The sequence below is a fragment of the Ceratotherium simum genome, chromosome 27 (genome assembly GCF_057802395.1).
Source record: "Ceratotherium simum simum isolate JZ-2026a chromosome 27, ASM5780239v1, whole genome shotgun sequence".
Lineage (NCBI taxonomy): Eukaryota > Metazoa > Chordata > Mammalia > Perissodactyla > Rhinocerotidae > Ceratotherium > Ceratotherium simum.
The window spans coordinates 4,316,111-4,334,630 of NC_141926.1; the positions used below are offsets into that span (position 1 = coordinate 4,316,111).

Sequence of the window (18,520 nt, forward strand, 5' to 3'; positions counted from 1 at the left end):
TTATCTCCAAGGGAAACTTGTTTTTAGGAAGAATAGTCCCAGGAATGCCAGGCTGGAAGGCTGGAGTGGTGGTGCTGGTGACAGGTGACTGACAGATTAATTGTGAGGCGAAAAATGTGATAGCCACAAACTCATCTTCTACAGAGACTTCACTGCATGGTTCTAGAAACATCTGTGTTTGCCGATTCCCTGGTGACAGTGAAGCTCTTCCGTCCTGTGCGGGGAGTGGAGGACTTGCTACAGGACAGGGGGCCGTAGGTGGCCTCCACGCCTCGTGAAACAGACGGTCACTTAGGGTGGAGCTGGCATCTCCTCTCTTGCTATTCCTCAAACGGTTTATTGGGCCTGGTGATGGACTGAGTTGGTTCTAAAGGAAACAATTATGTGACATCATCCAGCCTCTCCACCTCCCTGGGCCGGAGTGTTCTCAGCTCTCAAGGAGGAAGCAAGTATGTGATTATCTCTTCAGTCCCCTGTGGCACCAACATCATTTGATTTTGTTGTGGCCCATGGGACCCATGGCCATGTCTACACCTGCAAAATTGTCCTTCTCCTGAACGACTGGTCTACCCGCATCTGGGGTGGCCGTGATCATTTGGTAGAAGCCGTGGCCCGTTTGCATTGGGTGTGGGAAAGCTTGGAGCTGGAGACCTTGCAGTCTGCCCTGTGTGTGCAAACCTCAGCCCTGGGTTTGTCTGACTTCTCTCCCTTTACTCTCCCTTTGACCCCCAATTTCCTTACATTCTTTTCTTTACATTTGAAATTGATTAACTTATTAATTTTGAATAAATAATGCATTCTTATGGTTCAAAAATTTTTAAATGATGGAATGGTAGAGAGTGAAAAATCTCCCTCCCATTCCTGTTCCATTCTCTCAGCTCCCACCCCCAACCCCCACAGGCGACCACTGTTAGAAGTTTCTAGAGATTCTCCCTTCCGGGGAACTTTTAGGCACAGACGTGAATATAAATAATATCATGCATATATACGTTCAGTTACATTTTTCTTCATCCTTTCCCCACAAATAGTACTATACTGCACATACTGTTCTGCAACTCATCTTGGATATTTTTCATATCAGTACACAAAATGCATCCTCATGATCATTTTTAAGAACTGCAAGTATCCTATTGTATGGATGCATCGTAGTTTATTTCACTGACTTATTTTTAGTTTAATTATCTCTTCTATAGGCAATTTAGGTAACAGTTGAAAGCCCGAGCTTGGGATCAGGATGGGTTAGAATCCCGCTTCCTCTACTCATTAGCTGTGTGAACTTGGGAAAGTCGTTTGATCTCTCTCTGCCTCAGTTTCATCAACTATAAAATGGAGCAATAATAGTGCCCACCTCAGGGCTTTTGGGGGGATTAAAGGAGTTAATAAAGGTAAACTTATGGAACAGAGCCTGGCACAGGGCAAGCGTGACGTTAGTGTTAAAAGCTATCATGCATTACCTAAGCTGCCTTAAAATTGTTTGAATTAAGTTGATTATGAGTTAATACACCAATAAATAAAACCATGTGACCACTGCTACATTTTCTTTCCTAATTTATATTTGATGGGCCTCAGGGTTTATCAATTAGGGTAAGAAGTTAAATGGCCTCAAGTTAAGATAAGGTGGAACATCACGCTGTTTGCTGAGCTGCCAGACCCTGGCTGGAATCCACTTTTATTGAGTGTCGAGTTGCCATTATGTTGGTGGAGAAGTTCAGGGACACAAATGCTGTCCCTGGCTTGTGATACACACCTCAGTGTATGAACAATTAGCGGGAAGGATCGTAATATCTAGAGAAACCAGCCGTAGTCACCTGATCTCTCATTAATATTTTCAGAAAACACTTCCAATTTTTGGCTACTATTTCTTGCAAAATCTAGTCATTTTCTCCAAGAACTTCTATTAGGCACTGTTAAACCACTTTTTTTTTTTTTTTGGTTTGGGTGAAAATGATCAACCAACAATCATTAATTTCAGCTCTTCCAAATGCATTGTTTCTTAATTTACTCAAAATGCTAATTCCTGTGGTTATGCATAAATTCTATGACAATTTTTAAGTAGCTTCCAATGGCAACTCAAATAAAAGGGCATGATTTTCATAGCTTTGCCTTGTGTATGAACATCAACAGGAAAAAGTTCCCTGGATATATAGATGCTGGAAAGTATTTGTCCTCAGCAAATGTCTACCACCGATCTGAAAATTTGTAGATGGAGCAGATTGCTAATACATCTGTGCTCAACATAACGATTTGTCCATTTGTAGGGGAAAACCATCTAGGGGAGGCTGTGGAGATTTTTAGAAGAGAATAAGCATGTGAGTGAAATAGTGAGATAGTTTTAATGCATCCGTCCTGAAGACAGAGGGACAGCCATGTCGCTGCTTTTCCAGCTCTCTTCCCCAGCCTCTGAAGGCGCCAGAAAGCCCTGGACTACAACACAGGGGTTTTCTGTGTCTTTTTCCTTGCTCTTCGCACTCTCATCATTTAGTTGTTTCAACCATCGGTCTCATCAAAACCTTCTGCCGTGAGCCCCACTCCAACATGTGCACCCGGAGATGGTGCAGCCTCAGCCTCTCCTGACCCTATGTTCCCTCGCCTCTGCGTGTTACCCTGCACATCTGAGAGGAGTGAGTGAAAGAGGGCTACTTTAACGCCTTGCCATGGCTTCAGGGCGAGGCAACTCGGCTAGACTGAATGACGGCCCCAGATTCCCTTTCTAGGTGGTGTCTGGTCGGGGCAGCTACCAGGGATGTTCTCAGTAGAGCTAGAGGAGGGCGGGAGGCAGCAGTCACTTTGAGCATACACACACCTTTTCCCAGTTTTCCAATCAAATGCTAATCTAAAGTGCCTAATCAGTTGACTTTAAGTTAATCAAAAGGGAGATTATCCTGGGCAGGTCTGGTTTATTCAGTTGGAAGTTCTTTAAAAAAGGCTTGGTCTCCCCTGAGTTCAGAGCTTCCAAATAGCAGCTGCGTCTGCAATTGCTCTCCCACCTGCTTGGGTGGTCCTTCCCGATTGTCACCTGTAGACGACGAGCTTCAGCTCACCCATGGGCTGCAGCCTGCTGTGGTCCCCTTCTCTTCCGTCTTGCCTGCCCTTGCTTAGGTATCCCCCACAATCACATAAGGCAATTCGCTGTAACAAATCCATGTATGTATACACGGTGTGTAAGGTAAGTATATATTATAATAATATAAATAATATAAAATAAAATATCCAAATTATTATATTATTAATAAATAATTATATCAAATATGAAACAATAAAAATTACATATTTTATATATGTATTTGCATTTTGTATATATATAATATAAAAATTATTGGTTCTGCTTCTCTGGTTAAACCTTTTCTGACACTAAATTTGGTATCAGGAGTGGAGTGCTACTGGAACAAATACCTAAAATTCGGGAGCGGCTTTGGGACCGAGCAGCGGGTGGAGCCTGGAAGGATCTTGAGAAGCACGATAAGAAAGTCTAAATGACCTTGGACAGACTGTTAATTGAAGTATGTACATTAAAGGCATCACTGGTGAGGACTTAGAGGGAGTGAGTTTCATGTTGTACGAAATTAGAGGAAGGGGGATCCTTATTATATAGCGGCAAGAGGTTTAGTGCAATTGTCCACAGAAAACAAAACTTATAAGCAATGAAGTTGGTTATATAGCTAAGGATATTTCCAAGCAAAGTGTTAAAGGTATCGTCCGGTTTCTTCTTGTGGCTTATAGTAAAATGTGTGAAGAGAGAGATGAATTGAAGGAAAAAACATTAAACAAAAGGAACTGGTACCTGATGATTGTGAAAATCCTCAGCCTCTCCAGAGGATGCTAAAGATACTAAAATGAAGAGAGTCTTCATCTGAGTATGAAGAAGCAAGCCACCAGGAGTCCTACAGTTCAAGGAAATGAATTCTGCCGACAGCCATGTGAGCTTGGGGGAGGACCGCCAGCCTCAGATAAGACCCCAGCCCCAGCTGAAGCCCAATCACAGCCTTGGGAGACCCCTAGCAGATGACCCAGCTAGGCCATGCCCAGACTCCTGACCCATGAAAACTTCGAGATAATAAATGTCTACTGTTTTAGCTGTTAAGTTCATGGTCATCTGTTATATAGCAATAGTAAACTAATAATGCACCTTAGGACTCAACAGTTTACACACTGAGCAGAAGGATAAATAAGCCCAAGCTTAGGATATCTGACTATAATTTATTACGGTCATACCAAGGAAGTGGTATTCTGCAATTGTTTTGGGATTACTATCTCAGAAATGTTTTCTGAACGTTATCAGCAGAAAAGCACAAATCAACCAAGATATTCACTGTATACCTGCAGGGATAATGTTGCCAGCACAGAGGAGGCAATTTTTACCAATGGTGGAATGTTCTAGAAGCATACGAACACTGCGACCACTGTTTTCAGACGGACGCTGTCAGATGCTAACTCAGAGAGAGATGTTTGGGCTGCCGCCGGAGGCTAGAGGGGCCACTCACCTGTGCTTCACCCAGGTGTCACTCTCACTGGCTCGCTCCGTGTAGTTCTCCGGCAGGAAGCCCCGGCAGCCCGTCTGATGGGAGATGCCGATCACCCAGCCCTCGCTGGCTTCCTCCTGCTGAGTGGGGTCCACAAAGATGTAGTCGTCGGGCCTTAGCGTCAGCTCGTCCACATTCTGGGGTTTGTACTGGAAGAGGGCCCTCAGGGTCTAGAAAAGAGGCAAGTGTTGTCACGCCCCAAGCAAGGACTTGTGCTGGGAAAGATGGCAATAGGAGGTCTATTACTTCAGCCTCTTGCTTTGAAGCTCCCTGATGGTTTCTACACCTCCAAGACACTATCTAAGGCTTTGTCTAATGACAGATAATGTAGAATATAATGAAATACAGCACACAATTCTTTGGATAGATTCAGAAATGAATTTTGGTATCTATGTATCTATATCTATCTATCTATCTATCTTTTTTTTTTTTTTTTTGTGAGGAAGATCAGCCCTGAGCTAACATCCATGCTAATCCTCCTCTTTTTGCTGAGGAAGACCGGCTCTGAGCTAACATCTATTGCCAATCATCCTTTTTTTTTTTTTTCCCCCCAAAGCCCCAGTAGATGGTTGTGTGTCATAGTTGCACATCCTTCTAGTTGCTGTATGTGGGACGTGGCCTCAGCATGGCAGGCGAAGCGGTGCGTCGGTGTGCGCCCGGGATCCGAACCCGGGCCGCCAGTAGTGGAGCATGCGCACTTAACTGCTAAGCCACGGGGCCAGCCCTATATCTATCTATCTATCATTTATCTATCATCTCTATCTATCCATCTATCTATCTATCTATCATCTATATCTATTTATATCGATCTATCATATCTATCCATCTATCCATCCATCTGTCATCAATCTATCGATCTATCTATATCAATCTATCGATCTATCAATCTATCATATCTATCGATCTATCGAGCTATCATCTATCATAACTATCTATTGATCTATCGATCTGTCGATCATTTGTCCGTCTGTCTCTCTACCTATCTCTATTTACTTATTTCTTATATAAAGATCTTAAAGCATAACCACACTTTTGCACCTACTTTCCTTGGCATGAGGTTGTTTACAGCTTCTCCTACAACACGAAACATGGTGAATTCACCCACACTTATTCCTTGGGTCTGAAAGGAGCTCTGCCGGCTTTCTATCTAAACCAATCAATTCAGTGGGGAGGAAGTCCTGGAATGAGGCTTCACCTAAATCATTATTTAAACAAATGAATAAGCAACACAATGTATTCATTAGTCTTTGCAACAGTCTACTTTTTAATACCAGAAGTGCTTCCATTTTTTAAAAATTTCTGTATGTCTGCACCTCATATATAAACGTTAGTTCCAAATTGTACAAAAAAGGCAATGATTTTAGAGAAGGAATAGAAATTCTCCCTTCTACTGAAATACCTCCAGCAGAGTGCTCCTGGGGGTAAGTGTTCTGTCCTTCATTCATTCGTTTCCTACGGGGAGGATCAGTCCAACCGCCCGACTCGGGCTGCTCGGGCTGAGGCCCCGGGCCTGGCTTGCTCACCTGGTAGTGCACGAAGCGCATGTCTCGAGAGTAGAGGGCTGCAGTCCACTGGCAGCTGGGGCTCGGGTGGATGGCTCTGGCCAGCTGCTCCAGCGTCCTCTGGTGGTGGGGGTAGAACTTGTGGGCCAGGGTCATGTGCAGCTGCTTGGTGCAAGGCCTCACGGTGCAGTCTACGAAATCGGGTGAACACAGGCACGCGGGGCACCTTTACCCAAACCGTCAGCACTACCACCCAGGGTGCTACAAGCCCAGGCAGTGCAAACTCCGTTATTTATTTATTTATTTATTTTTATAATTTTATTTATTTATTTTTTTTTCCCCCACAGCCCCAGTAGATAGCTGTATGTCATAGCTGCACAGCCTTCTAGTTGCTGTATGCGGGACGTGGCCTCAGCATGGCCGGAGAAGCGGTGCGTCGGTGCGTGCCCGGGATCCGAACCCGGGCTGCCAGCAGCGCGGCGCGCGCACTTAACCGCTAAGCCACGGGGCCGGCCCGCAAACTCCATTATATGTGGCGCGTCCTGCCGCTGCCCGCTCCTCCCCACTCTGTACTGGGGCTTCCCTGACAAGGCAAGGACGCGGCCCAGACTGTGCCATCTCGCAGTTCACTGTATAAAGGAGATGGGTGACTACCTGCGGATTTTACCAGGAAGTAGGAAAGAGGAGGGTGTAGAGATGGGGGTTTTGAGGGGTGTTTGGGGCCTAAATTTGCAAGCTAGGTGCCCAAACAGTTGATTAGAATGTCCAAAGTGGACAGCTTCTCCTCATTCCCTGGGGTGTGCACGTTACTCAGCGGCCTGGCCTGGTTGGCTCAAATTCCAGGTCAATGGCTTTTATTCAGTTGCGGAGTTTTGGGAAGAAAACACCATAAGCAGTGGAACTCTGTCAAACATGACAGCATCTCTCACATCTGACCCACTTTGACGAAGCAGGAAGCCCAGGGAGCGGCCAGCCCCCGGTCTTTTTGGGTGGCATCTGCCCTCGGGGCCCAGTCCTTCTGGTTCTCAGGCCAGGGCGCTCAGGTCAGCCGGGATCTGCTTTCAGCCACAGAGCAGGGTACGTTCCGGGGAGGCGGCGATGGACGAGAGCAGCGCAGACTTTGGTATCAGATAAACCTGGCTTTAGACTCCGTTCTGTCCCTTTTGGCAGGGTGACCTTGAGGAGCATCTGGGCCCAACGCAGCTTCCGTTTCAACAGCAACAACTTGAGGGTGGTGACGGCCGACTGCTGGGGCTGCTGTGGAATCCAGTCTCTTAACTCACAGTCTCTTTCAGTAAATATCAGTTACCTGCCACCTCTCCCATGGGCAGCACAGCCAACAAACAGGATCTGCTCTCCCCCTGAAAATTGTCGAGGACGATGCACGTGCTTCCTGGGGCCCAGACTTGGAGGCCCCATTGATGCCTTCCAGTCTCTACCTGAGCCTTTAGTAGCAAAGGAGGAGCTGTCAAGATCACGCCCTGAGCTGCGGGGGTGAGAAGCCTAAAGTGAGAGTGTGTGGGTGGCCGGGAAATTCCTTTTCTTAGGTGTTTCAGCATTGGGGGGAGGACGGCCTTGCCACATGAGTCAGCGAGGCCAGGGAAAGACCCACGGCTGGCTGTCACTGGAGTGATCACTGAGTCACGCCTGACTTCTGAATGGGCCCTTGTCTTTCTTCTCCCCCTGGCCCCATGCCCCTGAGGATATATATACATATATATATATTTTTTTTTGTGAGGAAGATCAGCCTTGAGCTAACACCCATTGCCAATCCTCCTCTTTTTGCTGAGAAAGAGTGGCCCTGGGCTAACATCTGTGTCCACCTTGCTTTACTTTATATGTGGGACGCCGCCACAGCATGGCTTGATAAGCATGCATATCTGATCTGAACCTGCAAACCCCAGGCTGCCGAAGCTGAGTGCACGACCTTAACCACTATGCCACTGGGCGGGCCCACCCCTGAGGATATTTTACTGGCCAGGGACACACTTGCCCTGAGAGGGACCCAGGACATGCCACAGCTGTGACTGGCCTCTCCTAACCCCTCAGGTCGACCCCAGGGCACAGGCGTGGAGGAGCTGGGTGGAGCCTACTCAGGGTTGGGTGATGGACAGGAGGGCAAAGGTGATCTCTCAGGAGGCAGAGCCAGTCAGTATGAAGTGCGGGCAGTGTGGAGCAAAACAGGGCTTGACGCAAGTTCCAGTTCCAACCCCCACTGGTTAGGGGACTCTGTTGGTTTCCCGGGGCTGTCGTCACAAATTGCCACAAACTGGGTGAAAACAACAGAAATTTGTTCTCTCACAGTTCTGGAGAATAGAAGTCTAAAACCAAGGTGTCAGCAGGGCCGTGCTCTCTCTGAAGCTCTGGGGGAGGATCCTTCTCTGCTTCTTCCAGTGTCTGGTGGCTCCTAACGTTCCTTGGCTTGTGGCTGCATGGGTCTCTGCCTCGATCTTCACGTGGCTTCTCTCTGAGTCTCTGTGTGTCCTCTCCTCTTCTTATAAGGACACCAGTCCTTGGATTTAGAGCCCGATCTACTCCAATATGACCTCATTTTAACTACTTACATCTGCAAAGACCCTATTTCCGAATAGGGTCCTTTTCCGAGGTCCTGGGTGGAATTGAATTTTAGGGGACACCATTCAACCCACGACAGTGAACTCGGGCAAGCACTTTACACTTCACAGCCCTCAGTTGCTCCATTTTTGAGATGAGACAGTTAGATCCACTTTTTTCAGAGACGTGAAGAGTAAGTGAGGTGCCGTGCCTGCTCTGAGGCAAGAGGCTGACGCATCAGTACAACAAGAACCTCATTGTCCTTTTAGAGGCAAGGAGATTGAAGAGCCGTCCTCTGAGCTCACGTTTACAGCAAGGAGACTAATCCACAAAGACACGGGGGAGGTTTATAATTATTCGGCAAATACGGTCCCCAGACAAGCCAGGCTCCACATGGAAATCCGGGATTCATGGACTTCCTTATGTGGCCGGGATCTGCGTTCACACACGTCTGAGGACAGATGCCTGTGCAGGGGCAGGGAGGGTCTTCCCACCAGGGCACTGCCGCCTCTTTGAGTTTCAGACTCAGCAAATCACAACAATATTGAGCAGCTCCTGTGTGCCAGGAACTATGGTAGAATTTCCGCGAAAACAGGCCTAATGGTTTGAAGAGCGAGAGCCCTCGTCATTTGACAGAGAAAGAATGACTCAGGGAGTTGAGATGACTTGATTAAGGTCACCCCACTAACCAGAGACTTGGGAGAAATTCATATCTTCTGAGGTCAAGTCCAGAATTCCTCCCACTAACCCTAGCTGGAGCCCCAGTCTCCAGACCAGAGCTGGCGTTTGGAGCAAAGGGAATTTTGCTGATTCTCACAGTGAGTCTAGATAATCTTTCCCCCAAGAGGCCACAGAGAGAAGACTAGGCTCACACCTAAAAAATTAAAATAAATCAACTAGGACTTGTGTTTTATACACAGCACTGACTGGGGAGGCCCCGATCCCCGTGCATGCGTACCAGCCTACAATTCCCTGTCAACACGGAGCCACATAACGTCCCCTCCTGGGGCAATCTCCTAGGCAGCTGGAATACGGCAAGCATTTTGAAAAACCACATCAATGCAAACAATGCTATTCCCACTTAGAGAAAAAACTAGTGCTGTTTCTCTGAATCTTTTTGCTTACCTTTTAAGAGCATCCTGGCTCATTAGGGAGGCTCTAGTTAAATCATCCAGCCTCAGGTTAAGGCCATGTCAGAGTAGCTGACTGAAAAGGGGGAAATGGGAATGGACATGGCCTGGGTAGGGGTGCCTGCACCCTTGAGCCCAGACCAGCCTGACCAGCCAGCGTCTGACCACTGCTGCATCAGGGAACAGTCTACACTGTGCTCCCCTGGGACCCACCCATCGCATCCAAGTGTGGCAACCACAGCCCCAGACACAAAGCGATCCCTTTCCATTAAGCGGGCCCTGCATGTGCATCCGGCGGGCTGCCTACCTGCTAAGACAGACGCTTCTGTGGCGAAGGTCGCGGCGAATTCCCGGATGACGTCTGCAGGGCCGTTGTCCAGGAAGAAGCCCAGGTAGCTGACGGAAGAATGGAGAACCAGAGGGACAACCGAGGGGAAGGAACCCAGCATCCTGTCCCCGGCTCTCTTTAGAGCCTCGTACAGACATTCCACCTTCTGGTCTTCACACTACAGGAAAAGAGACAGAGGTCATCTGTTAATTTAATTAATAAAGATTATGCAGCCAAATGAGCCTCTTTCCTGTTTACAATGCTGTAACATAATTTATCTAGTCCAGGTGCTTGGGGCTATTGGTTTGCTCTATTCCTGGTCCTCAGTTTCTTAGAGATTTCAGGTAAAATTCTTTTTGGAATGGAATGTCCTTTAAATGCCAGGTTGGAAATCCCTTGTCACTTAAACTACAACCTGTCCCCCGGGCTCACGTTGACTTGACTCCTGCCTCTCATCCTGAGCCAGTCTCCCCTCCATAGTTGTGCTCACAGTGCCTTAGTCGGCTACTAGATGTTACCCGTAGACTCCGAGGCAGCCACGGGGTGGGTGGGCACTGCTCAGAACCTACAGCGAGGAGGGTAGTGGCCTACGTGTGGGGCTGCTGACCTTCAGAGATGCCCTGATCTTGCAATGACCCAGCCAGTCATTGCCCCCACGGGGTCTCCTCTGGGGCAGTCTTGGCTCTCAGGCTCCCTGGCCGCCCCGCCGTCTTTCTTGGGCTGCGCTGGGCGGGAGCTCTGCCGTCCAGTCCTCCTCCCCTCTCCCTCACAGCCGTCAGACATACACGCTGTCTGAAGGCTCGCCCTGCCCAGTCCTTTTTTCTCCTCTACCCTTCACAGGCGTTTCTCCCAAATAAATCTCTTGCATGTCTAACTCTGCCTCGGGGTCTGCTTCTTGGAGGACCCTGAACCAACACAGACTCTGACCTGGTCCCTCTCTGCCCCCCAGTTTGCTGCACACAGTCTGACCGTCTTCCTAATGCCACACCTCTGCCATGCCACTGTCCACCCCGAAGCGGCAGGCGCTCCCCCGTCACCTGGAGAGTTCTGTCTAAACTGCTCAGCCTGACCGCCAAGGCCCGTGGGGCTGGCTAGCACCCTTGCTCCACTTCAACACTCACACACCGCCCTCCGGCCGGCCGAGCACCTCCTGGCTCCCGGGCTCAGCACTGCCCAAGCCACGTCTGGGCTTGAAGATGTTTCTCCATATGGAAGACTCCTCGTGGCCATGTGGGACCACAGTGAAACCCAGACACACGTCCGCCGGCAGGAAATCAACCCACTCCCTTTTCTTCCTGGCAGTTGGCTCCCTCTGAATTTCCCACAGTATTTGTTATTCTCTGAAGTATGAACCACATTATCATCTTTAATGTGCATTTCAGCTCCCCTTCTAGTCCAGGAGCCCCGAAATTCATCCCTGTCTGTTTTATCTTTGAAGTCTTTGCAGGGCCTAGGAAAGGGCACTATGCGTGGAGATCACTCAACACATAACGCTGAATGAATATCTGTCCACAGATGTGTGGACAGATGTGTGATCTCAGATGTGTGGTCTCAGATGAGTGATCTGGAAGCAGAGTCATTATAAACAGCTGGAATCAACATCACATTTAGTGGCTGAATGTTTTCATTTGACAGTATCAAAGGGGAAGTGTGAATCTCTATTACACTCTTCTGCCTGAAAGGGGCGCTCAGCCAACTAAGGCAGGGTCAGACGTGGGGTGCGGGAGAGGGGGAGGCTAATGAAAGAGAAGGGAGCTGTGTGTGTCTGGTGCGTTCGTATCTATGTGTGTCTGTGTGTGTCTGTATGTTTGTTTATATCTGTTTATCTCTGTGGTGTGTGTCTGTGTGGTGTGTGTGTGATGTGGTGTGTGTGTGATGTGTGTCTCTGTGTATAGTGTGTGTGTACACATCCGTGTGCATATAGCTGTGTGTAGTGTGTGTGTACGTACCTGTGTGTGGTGTGTGTGCCGGGTTGGGGGCAGGACCTGAGGCCCGGGTCTGCTCTCTCTGCCGTCACCCAGGGTGTCATTTCTAAGGTCACTGCTGGCTTTGGCTCCTTTCCTTTCCCTGATGAGCCCCAAGGACAAGCCAGAGAGGAGCCTGACTATGACAAACGCCATCGCTGGCAAAGTGGGGTGACCAACCAGCTTTCCCTGGTTTGCCTGGGACTTTCCTGGTTTTAGCCAAAGTCCTGTGTCCCAGGAAACCCCCCAATGCCCTGGCACATTGGGATGACTGTCAAAGGCTCTGGAAGGTGCTGCTTCCCCTGGGGTATCTTCTGGAAACCTTCCCCATGGAGGTTTGTGTCCCTTCCCCACACCGTGCTGTGGAGCCTGGAATGAAGGGTTCCTTGGGCCCTAGTGGGACCCGAGAAATGGGTGGAACCCTTTGAGTTTACTGACAGCAGAGGCGGGCCGGGCCTGGGTCCCTTTTCCAGATTCCTCTGGTGGGGAGCTCGGAGGAAGCCACTTCTGCCCCTCCCTCCCCCATTCATATGCCTCCTTGTCTTTTGCGCAGCCTCCATCCCTCTCACCTTCCCAGGGGCCCAGGGAGCTGCCCATCTGACCAGTTTCTAAGTCAGAGGGCTGGTACCCGAGGCAGGGAAAAGTCTTGCATTTGTGACTGGCCCACAATCCCCTGTTCTCCAGTTGATCCATCACATGTTTCTAAAGCACCTTCTCTGTTTTAGGCACTGTGCTGGTCTCTGGGGTTACAAAGATGAGGGAGGCATCCACTCTCCCTTGAGGGATTCAGTCCAGTGAGGGATACAGAGCTATACTAGACACATTGTCACTGTCATCCAACACGGAAAGTGACACTAAAGATACAAATGAAAAGCTAACGGGAGGGCCGGCCCTGTGGCTTGGTGGTTAAGTGCGCGCGCTGTGATGCTGGTGGCCCGGGTTCGGATCCCGGGTGCGCATCGAGGCACCACTTCTCCGTTCATCCTGAGGCCGAGTCCCACATACAACAACTAGAAGGATGTGCAGCTACGACACACAACTATCCACTGGGGCTTTGGGAAAAATAAAATAAATAAAATCTTTAAAAAAAAAAAAAAAAAAAAGCTAACGGGAGCACAAAGGGCAGCAACCCCTTCTCCTTGGGGAGCTGAGGAAGACTTAAAAAAGCGAGTGGACAAATGAGTTTTGTTCTGAAGAAAGAATAGTTGACCAGATCAAGGTGAGGATGATAGTAAAGGATATCTTACAAAGAGAGGCCAGCTAACAATACAGTTGTGGACCACCCCATGAAAACAAATCATATGGCTGCCCTCAATTGTGTCCCATCACTGCCTAGTTCTCACAGAAAATGACCTCAGCTGCCATGTTAATGAGCATTAAAGATACATTGGGGCCAACTCACCGTGAAGAAGTCACAGAGCGTTATGTGAGGGAAGACCTCGTGGGCTCTGTTCTTTGCGCACTGACGCTTGCTCTCTCTCCAGAACTCTTGAAGTTTTTCCAGCAGGGACCCCATGGGACAGAGGAAAAGGGCATACTCCTGGGGGATGGGGTCATCCAGAGAAGGGTCATTGCAATGACAGTGTAGCCTGCAATGGAGAACAGGCCACATTCACCTGGCGTCATGGCAAAGATTCTTTCCCCAAGGAGGACAGACAATAACAACGACAGAATAAGTGGGCAAAATCACTGGGAGAGACACACCCAGCAAGGGGCTTTGTGTGGCCACAGAGAAGGTTGGTGTCTACCCAGACTCAGGTCAGTGTGATCCCCAAGCCAAAGACCAAGATAATGAGAGAAAGGCGACAGTAAAACTCAAGACAGGTCTTCACGTAATCTTTGTGGTCCAGCCATCTGCTTAGCGTTGAAAAGTTTGCTGAAAAAATTAACATTTTTATTTTATCTCAAACTTCAAATTAAATGTTAAAATCAAAACCACAAAAAACTAGACAAAATTTAGGTGGCTATTATATTTTCTTTTGATTCAGAAAGTTATTTTAGAACACAAGGAAAAATGATATACAACCCAAAATACAAGTTCATTTCTCTAATAATAAAAATGAAAATTGAGACAACCGTGAGACACCGTTTTTCTCATCTGTCAGATTAACAAAATGTCTTTCAAAGGATAACTGTTATCTCAATTGTGTCAAAGGTGCAGCGAGACTTAAGGATGAATTTGTGCAAACTTAATATAAAGCAATTTGCCAAAATGTATCAAGAGCCTTAAAATACCCATTCCATCTGAACTAATAATTCTACTTCCAGAAATTTATCCAAAGGAAAAAGTAAAAAGTATAGGTAAAACTGCATATACAGAGTATTTATTGTAGTGTTATTTATAACCGGAAAGAAGGAAAAACTAGATAAATGATAGTAAATTTATGTATCATCTGTTCATTGGAAGTTATGGGTTTGAATAATTTCTGGTGACTCAGGAACGTGCTCGTGGTGTAATGTTAGGAGCATACAACCACTTGGGAAAACATCAGGTTTATGCAAATACATTCTCCTTAATAATGAAAAAATACCAGTGGAGGAAGCTATCCCTTGTTCATCCTGGCTCTCTTCCCCTTTTCTAGAAGCAACTCCAGTTGTTACTCTGCTTTGTTTTCTTCTAGACATTTAAGTAACAAATCTGTAGATAGCACTTGTGTGTGTTTTATACACATCGTAAGCTACTATTCAAATTATTCTGTAAGTCACATTTTTTTACTCAGCAATATGTTTCGCAATTTCTCCATGTTGATACATATACATCTAGTTAAGTTTGTCACAGTGAACTTTCCACCATCTGCATATGTAATATTTCATTCATCCATTCAATTCATGCACATTTAAATTGTTTTCTTTTTAAAAATTTCATAACACTGTAATCAAGATCTTTGTACATTTTTTTAGACCCTCTGTATTTCTCCAGGAAACGTGCTTAGACGTGGAACTGCTGGGCAGGTGGCTACGCACATTTTCAATGTTGACAGTCATCCCAGATTGTAGCCAGAAAAGTAAGAGAGCACACCTCCCCTCCCCCCACCAGCATTTGAAACTGCCCCTTGTTTTCAGTGGCATCTTAATTTGCACCTTCCTGGTTGGTAGAGAGGTTGGGCTCCTTCTTGGCTGAGCCTGGGGTCTCGCCGTTCCTTGGTGGGTCTGCTAGTCTTACTGGCTGCGTGGTAACTAGCAAGGACCAACCCTGCCCACACAGCAGTGCAGTTTTGGTTTTCAATTCAAATTTGGCAACTGGCTTTAGAGTTTTCTTAGCCCAGAGGGTCCCGGGTGTCTCCTTCGTCCTGTAGACAGGTTACTTATTTTACCCTCAGCCTAGGGTTTCTGGAGGAGGAAGGGGGTTTCCACTGAGGACGTGCTGGACACCCGGAGACCCACGGGCAGCATTTCCACCCGCTCTGGGGAGGGCACCCCAGCCTGGCGGGACCCAGTTTTTTTGTTTGATTTTCACTGTGGCTTTTCAGGGGCAGAGTGTTAGGGGACTTCCCACCTGAGGACAGAACGATGGCATCATGGCACATTCAGGCGGGACTGGGTTTTAGAAAAGGGGGTGCCCTCTCTTTGATTTCCAGAGCAGAAAGCTGCAGTCCATAGCAGTGGGTGGCTTGTAGAGTCGAGTAGCTGGTGGATGGAGGGGCCACCCTGAGCCCAGAGCCCCTTACCCCGTCCCCCCAACCAGCCGGCACCCGCTCCGGTGCACCATGCCGATGCCTTTGGGGGCATTCACAACCACTGGTAAGTTCTCTTCCTGTCAGACATAACCTGAGAACGGTGACCTCTCTTTCACATCAGCAAAAAATGGCTCTGCCCTCTGTACTCAACAAATCACGTGCATTTTTTTCTTCTTTGACAGTCACATTTGTATTAAATCACATTTTTAAGTGAAGAAAGCCTTGTGCACGGTTGTCTCTTTTTCATTTTGCATTTTAAATGTGAGCTCTTTATTCCCTTCCCTTGGTGCTGGGTGGGTAGGCGTGGAGGTGGCCCCTGCCCCGCCCAGAGTGCACTGGGCACTTCCCAGTGTCCATCCCGCAGAGTCCTCAAAGCACGGGCACCTCAATCCAAACACTCCACGTCTGCAAAGCCAGCCCCACTCACCAGTCCGATGCCTCTTCCACTGTCTTCCTTCCTGTTGCTGCCAATGCCTTTAGCCTGTAGGGAAGCAGAAGGCAAGGAGCATTCAGAAGCCTGCGTTGCATTCTCAGGGAAGGGATGAGAGAAGCAGGGGCAGCCCTACAACTTGTCGGACCTTCATATCAGACATATCAGGACCTGGAGGGGCTGGAATGCTAGACTCTGCAGCTGGCAGCTTGAGTGTCCAGGTCTCTGTCCTCCGAGAGGCATCACTGTGGTTTTTGAAAATGCAGACCTGTTCACACCACCCTTGCTCATTTTCCTTTTGGGGATCCCTCCCTGAAGTCCTTGGCAACGAGACCAAGGGCTCATGCCCTGAGGTCCACCCACGCCTGCAACCCCATCTGCTCCACCCTCCCCATGCACCCTGCACCCAAGCCAGGTGGACCCACTGCCTGTGATGGGTCATATCCTCGGCTTGCACACGTGCCTCCCTGCCAAAATGCGGCCCTGTGCTGACATGCCCTCAAAGACATGGCCCTGGGTCTTCTATGATTGCTCACACGTCCCTCCACCAGGAAGTCCTCCCTGAACCGCCCAAGCAGGGTGGACGTGCAGCCCCTCCTGTGTTTCCCCACCGCACGTGTGGTCACCTTGCTTCTCATCTCACTGAACTCGTGTCTGTTTGCCTCCCCTACCAGACCATGATGTCCCTAGGCCTAACGATGTCTTACTTATCATTGTAACTGGATGTAAATATATTGAATTGAATTGAACTGAACCTCCAAATTGTACAGAGTGAAACCCGGCTAAGGTAATGCATTCAGGCAGTCAGCCTGGAAGTGGCTGGAATTGTTGAGGAACCCAGTACGGTGCCGCCCAATACCGACGGGATGTGGCCACCTGGAGGGGTTTTAACAGGGAGGCCTTGGCTCCGGGCTTCCCTGGGGTGCTCCAACCTAAGGGAGAAGTTTAGTTAAACATGTTTCTCTACCCCCAGCATATGGCTAAGGTGTAAACTAGAAGGAATTTTGAGTATGCGTCCACACTACAGCTTCAGTGATGTAATAAAGCCCGGGCTCTAGAGGCACCGAGAATAGGGTTCCTGTCCTGCTCTCTCTGGCCTCAGTGTCCCCATCTGCACCTGTTGGACGATGCCCAGGACGGTGCCCAGCACACGGCAGGCACTCTGCTCGTGCTTGCTTCCATTCCCACTGCACAGACCCCCGGATTATTATGAACATAGTGGTGACGACTGAGTCCTGAATTGGATTGGAGATGCAAGGGGTCTAGCTTCAAAGTTATTTCATCCACTTGGGTCAGGCTTTTTGTTACAATGTTTAAGGAAGGTTTGACCCGCTCTCAAATCCAAGGTTACCTAAGGGGACTTCTGATGTATTTTCCCATATGAATAAGCATGTGAAAAGGACCAGAACTAAGCAATCGATTTCCCGTGGAAGCTGTAACCCAGGGTCAGGATCACAGTCATTGATTTTGGGGATTTCTCCACTCTCTGAGAGGGGTAACTCCTAAGGTTAAAATCTTCCGTGTGGACATTTTTCCTGGGCGAGTAGGATTGTGCTGACACTCTTCCGGTAGTTTCTTCATCATTTTGTTTCGTTTTCAGACATTCAAGAGATTTTCCCTAAGCACTAATGGTTTTCCTGCACTGTTTAGAAACACAGTCCCGTCTCAACAGGTCCCAGCAATAGAGACTCACTGGGCTCTGGGATCTTTCAAATTAGAGTTTGAAATGTCGTCTCAGAGTCGCCGAGCTGCTCACAGAGACGGTACAACCAGGCCCCAAGCTCCTCCAAACTCTGAAAAATGGGGCTGCCATGGTAATACTTGGTTTCTAATTTTCACAAATTTCAGTGTCCCCCCCCATCAACCAGCTGAGTTTGTCTTTAAAAAGCAAAGATCACGTTATTTATAAAAAGCAGAAAAGGGTCTTATTTTGAGACAGTGTCTCATCCTGCGTGGTGTACCCCTTCGACAGGAAGCTGGTGCTCGGAGCTGCCTGCAGTTTCACTGCGGAGCCACAGAAGGGTCAGGCTCGGGGGTCGCAGGCTCCCCCAGCCAGGGCAGTACTCACGCGGTGTGTGCCGGGAAGCCCATCCCCAGGAGGGAGTCCAGGAGGGCGGGGGTGCTGCGGCCCTTGAGCTTGTTGGAGATCTTGGCGTAGAGCTGAGTCTCCCCGGCTGCCATGTCTTCCTGCCTGCAGGCTGAAATGAGTAGATAAAGCCAGAGAGGGAGAGGCAAGAGAGGCTGAAGCTGTGAAGAAAAACCTCAAGCCTTTTTTGATCTTTCTAACAAAAGCTAATATCCTGTTTGCATGAGATACTGGTTTTCAAAAATCTCTTTGTGGGGTGCTGGGGTGCAATATCCACCAAGCCTCTTTCCACAGCGCGGTTTGGGATCCGGAGGTCCAACCAAGCCTTTG

General features: G+C 48.3%; 1 protein-coding gene across 2 annotated transcripts in view; it reads right to left on the reverse strand.

Moving 5' to 3' along the window:
- Window positions 1-18,293, reverse strand: part of UBASH3A (ubiquitin associated and SH3 domain containing A) — a 44,732-nt gene extending 26,439 nt beyond the window's left edge. For both annotated transcript variants that reach the window (XM_087417815.1, XM_087417816.1), the window contains exons 1-6: window positions 18,173-18,293; window positions 16,102-16,155; window positions 13,400-13,586; window positions 10,013-10,211; window positions 6,044-6,213; window positions 4,482-4,690 (exon numbers count right to left, since the gene is read on the reverse strand). In XM_087417815.1, coding sequence (XP_087273941.1) covers window positions 4,482-4,690; window positions 6,044-6,213; window positions 10,013-10,211; window positions 13,400-13,586; window positions 16,102-16,155; window positions 18,173-18,285 — 932 coding nt within the window. In that variant the 5' untranslated portion in view covers window positions 18,286-18,293. The remainder of the gene's footprint in view (window positions 1-4,481; window positions 4,691-6,043; window positions 6,214-10,012; window positions 10,212-13,399; window positions 13,587-16,101; window positions 16,156-18,172) is intronic.
- Window positions 18,294-18,520: the final 227 nt, after the last annotated feature.